Source organism: Hordeum vulgare, chromosome 7H, assembly GCF_904849725.1.
Source record: "Hordeum vulgare subsp. vulgare chromosome 7H, MorexV3_pseudomolecules_assembly, whole genome shotgun sequence".
In the NCBI taxonomy this organism is placed as follows: Eukaryota; Viridiplantae; Streptophyta; class Magnoliopsida; order Poales; family Poaceae; genus Hordeum; species Hordeum vulgare.
This window is the reverse complement of record NC_058524.1, coordinates 229,044,010-229,046,832: the sequence shown is the minus strand read 5'-3', so window position 1 is coordinate 229,046,832 and position 2,823 is coordinate 229,044,010. Positions and strand designations below refer to the sequence as shown.

Below are 2,823 nucleotides of genomic sequence, written 5' to 3'. Positions count from 1 at the left end.
TTTTCTTAACTTTTTGATGTCCTATTTGCATTTTTTTAGTTAGTACGAATTTGTTATGAAGTTTTTAAAATAAAAACCAAACGGTCAAAGGGCAAAAATATAAGACGAGCAAAGTGGTTTGGGCAGGAGCGTGTGTTTTCAGAAACTGGGGATAAACCAGCCGAGTATGACCCAACAAGGGGTATAAAATCAATTATCCATTTTATTTATCACTAGAATTATAACTCGCTAGTATGGGGTCATGCAAAATGTTGGATTTGAAACCTTTGAAATAGCCTTCAGGTTGCCTAGCATCTTCTCTTGTGCGCGGGCCAACAAGGGTTCAAGCCTCACTTCCACCCACCTTTTGCAATTGGCTTTAGAACCTCCTCGTCCAATGATAAGTGTGTCCTATTTTCAGTTAAGCCACCTGGGTTTAAAATCCCCCATCGCCTACCAAAGAAGTCAAGTGAGGAAACTTCCCCCTCTAACCTTGTTTTTCTTCTTCTTCTTCAAGAGGATTGAATACTCGGCGGCTTCTTGTTTCAAAAAAATAAATAAAATCTCAGTGCCTTCTATAGCCATTAAGTATTTTGCAGAAGAAACAAATAGGTTCATGTTGGAGAGGAGTTACAAGTAGCCCTAAACACCAATAAAGCGCTCAATTACGCTCATCTTGTGCACATCTTTCATTTTGTAGGAGGTTACGTTTCTATTTGCACGATGTCTTCAACTCATGTATGTAACGGTGTACATATAAGATACAAAGATCCCTGCTGACATTAGGCGGTTCTGAAGTCTGAACTTCCAATCCCAACAGCCATGGCTACAGTCCTCAAGGTCCCCTTAATCCTGTACCTGCTCGCAGTGCTTGGCGGCCGCCATGTTTACTGCAAGAGCAATGGGGCCGCCGCCGGCCTTTATGACGTTACAGAGTACGGAGCGTCGCAGAGCAGCAAAGACAACAAAGACGTGAGTGCGTTGCTGCAGATTGGACTCGCTGCTTCCTGTGATTTTCCTTCATTTCTGAACCCATGTGCCGTGTTCCCGCGTCGTCACTACTGACTGTTCAGGCATTCTTGGCGGCATGGCGCGCCGCGTGCAGCTCCACGACAGGCAACGCGACCCTGCTGATCCCTGAGGGCACCTTCGCCGTCGGTGCCGTCGAGTTCTCAGGCCCGTGCAAGAGCGGTGGCGCACCCGTCGTCGTAATCGACGGCGTGCTCCGGCCGTGCACGGGTGGATGCCACCTATTGGATGATGACTGGATCACGTTCAGCGCCCTGAGCAACCTCCTCATCACCGGCGCCGGCACCCTAGACGGCCAGGGCGGCGCTCAGACTAGCAAGGCCAAAGCGACGGTGATGACGCCGGCCGCCAATTACGGATCGATCAAATTTGTGTCGTTTCCTTCTTGTGTACGAGACGGTGAGGTGATTTTGCGTGCCATTGTGCAGACTCTCGAGTTGGACGGCGTGACGAACTCGACCGTGAGGGGCCTGCGGTTCGTGGACAGCCGGGGTTTCCACGTGAGCTTCCACCGCAGCAGCAGCGTCGCGGCGGAGGGCCTCCGCATCCACGCCCCCGCGTCCAGCCGGAACACTGACGGCATCCACGTCGGCTGCTCGAGCCACGTCCGCATCACCGACTCGGTGATCGGCACGGGCGACGACTGCGTGTCCGTCGGCCCCGGCTCCTCGGACGTGGTCGTGACGGGCATCGTCTGCGGCCCGGGGCACGGCATCAGCGTGGGCAGCCTTGGGAGGGAAGAGGGGGAGGAGGACGTCCGCGGGCTCGTGATCCGGAACTGCACCGTGCGTGGCACCACCAACGGGCTTCGCATCAAGACGTGGCCCGGCTCGCCGCCGGGACGGGCCACAAACATCACCTTCGAGGACATCATCATGGCCGACGTATCCAACCCCATCCTCATCGACCAGCAGTACTGCCCCCACGGCCGTTGCTCCGACGTCGACAAGCCTTCGCGGGTGCAGATCAGCGACGTGACCTTCAGGAGGATCGAGGGGACGTCGAGCAGCAAGGTGGCGGTGCAGCTGCGGTGCAGCGAGGAGCAGCCGTGCAGCGGGGTGCGCCTGGACGGCATCAACCTCCGGTGCGGCGACCAGCCGTGCCACGCGCAGTTCGCCAACGTGCGGGGGACGCCCGGTTTGGAGGCTCAGGTGCCCAGCCTGTGGGTTCAAGAAGCTCACGTACTGCCATCAGACGCTGAATAACCAACCATTCTCATGAGTTACGCTTCCCGGCGTCGAGCACTGCAGGACCTATCGGGTTTGCTTGAGAATTGCTTGGTTTTGGTTTAAAGTTAGAAGATGGATTTTTGCAGGATGACAATAATCAGGTTAATTTCAAGTTCGAAACTTGCACTAGTATAATTCCATGTTTTAAAAAAATAATCAGAAATCAAGCAGTACCAACTGGACCAGACGATCGCGACATTGAATTCCTTCTGGTACAGTGCGACAAATAAGCTTGGAACCAAGAGGAGGGGATTGCGATAGGAGAACCGGCTGCATGCCAGGGCAAGCTGTAGCTGTAGCTGTAGCTGTAGCGACACTGCGCGACACAGCACCATGTGCATGGTCCCGCGGTTCCGGCGGGGTCGCGAGTTGTTTGCTACCGATCGGCCATCGACGGCGCTTGCTGGAAGCACAAAGACGCGCGAACTGCCGAATCCTACGGGATGGCGTCGGTGCACATATGCCACCACCTTGATGCGATTCGACTCAACGGCCACCAGAGGACACGCGCTCACTTTTAATCGCCTCCAACGTTCGCCTCGAGCATGCCACGAACACTGTAAATCTACATAATCCAAGGAGCAAC

At 54.3% G+C, this 2,823-nt stretch overlaps 1 protein-coding gene across 1 annotated transcript; it reads left to right on the top strand.

Moving 5' to 3' along the window:
• Positions 1 to 564: 564 nt before the first annotated feature.
• On the top strand, positions 565 to 2,341 carry LOC123412368 (exopolygalacturonase-like). Its single transcript, XM_045105315.1, has 2 exons — positions 565 to 951; positions 1,053 to 2,341. The coding sequence occupies exons 1-2, from the start codon at positions 802 to 804 to the stop codon at positions 2,211 to 2,213; spliced, it is 1,311 nt and encodes a 436-aa protein (XP_044961250.1). The 5' UTR covers positions 565 to 801; the 3' UTR covers positions 2,214 to 2,341.
• Positions 2,342 to 2,823: the final 482 nt, after the last annotated feature.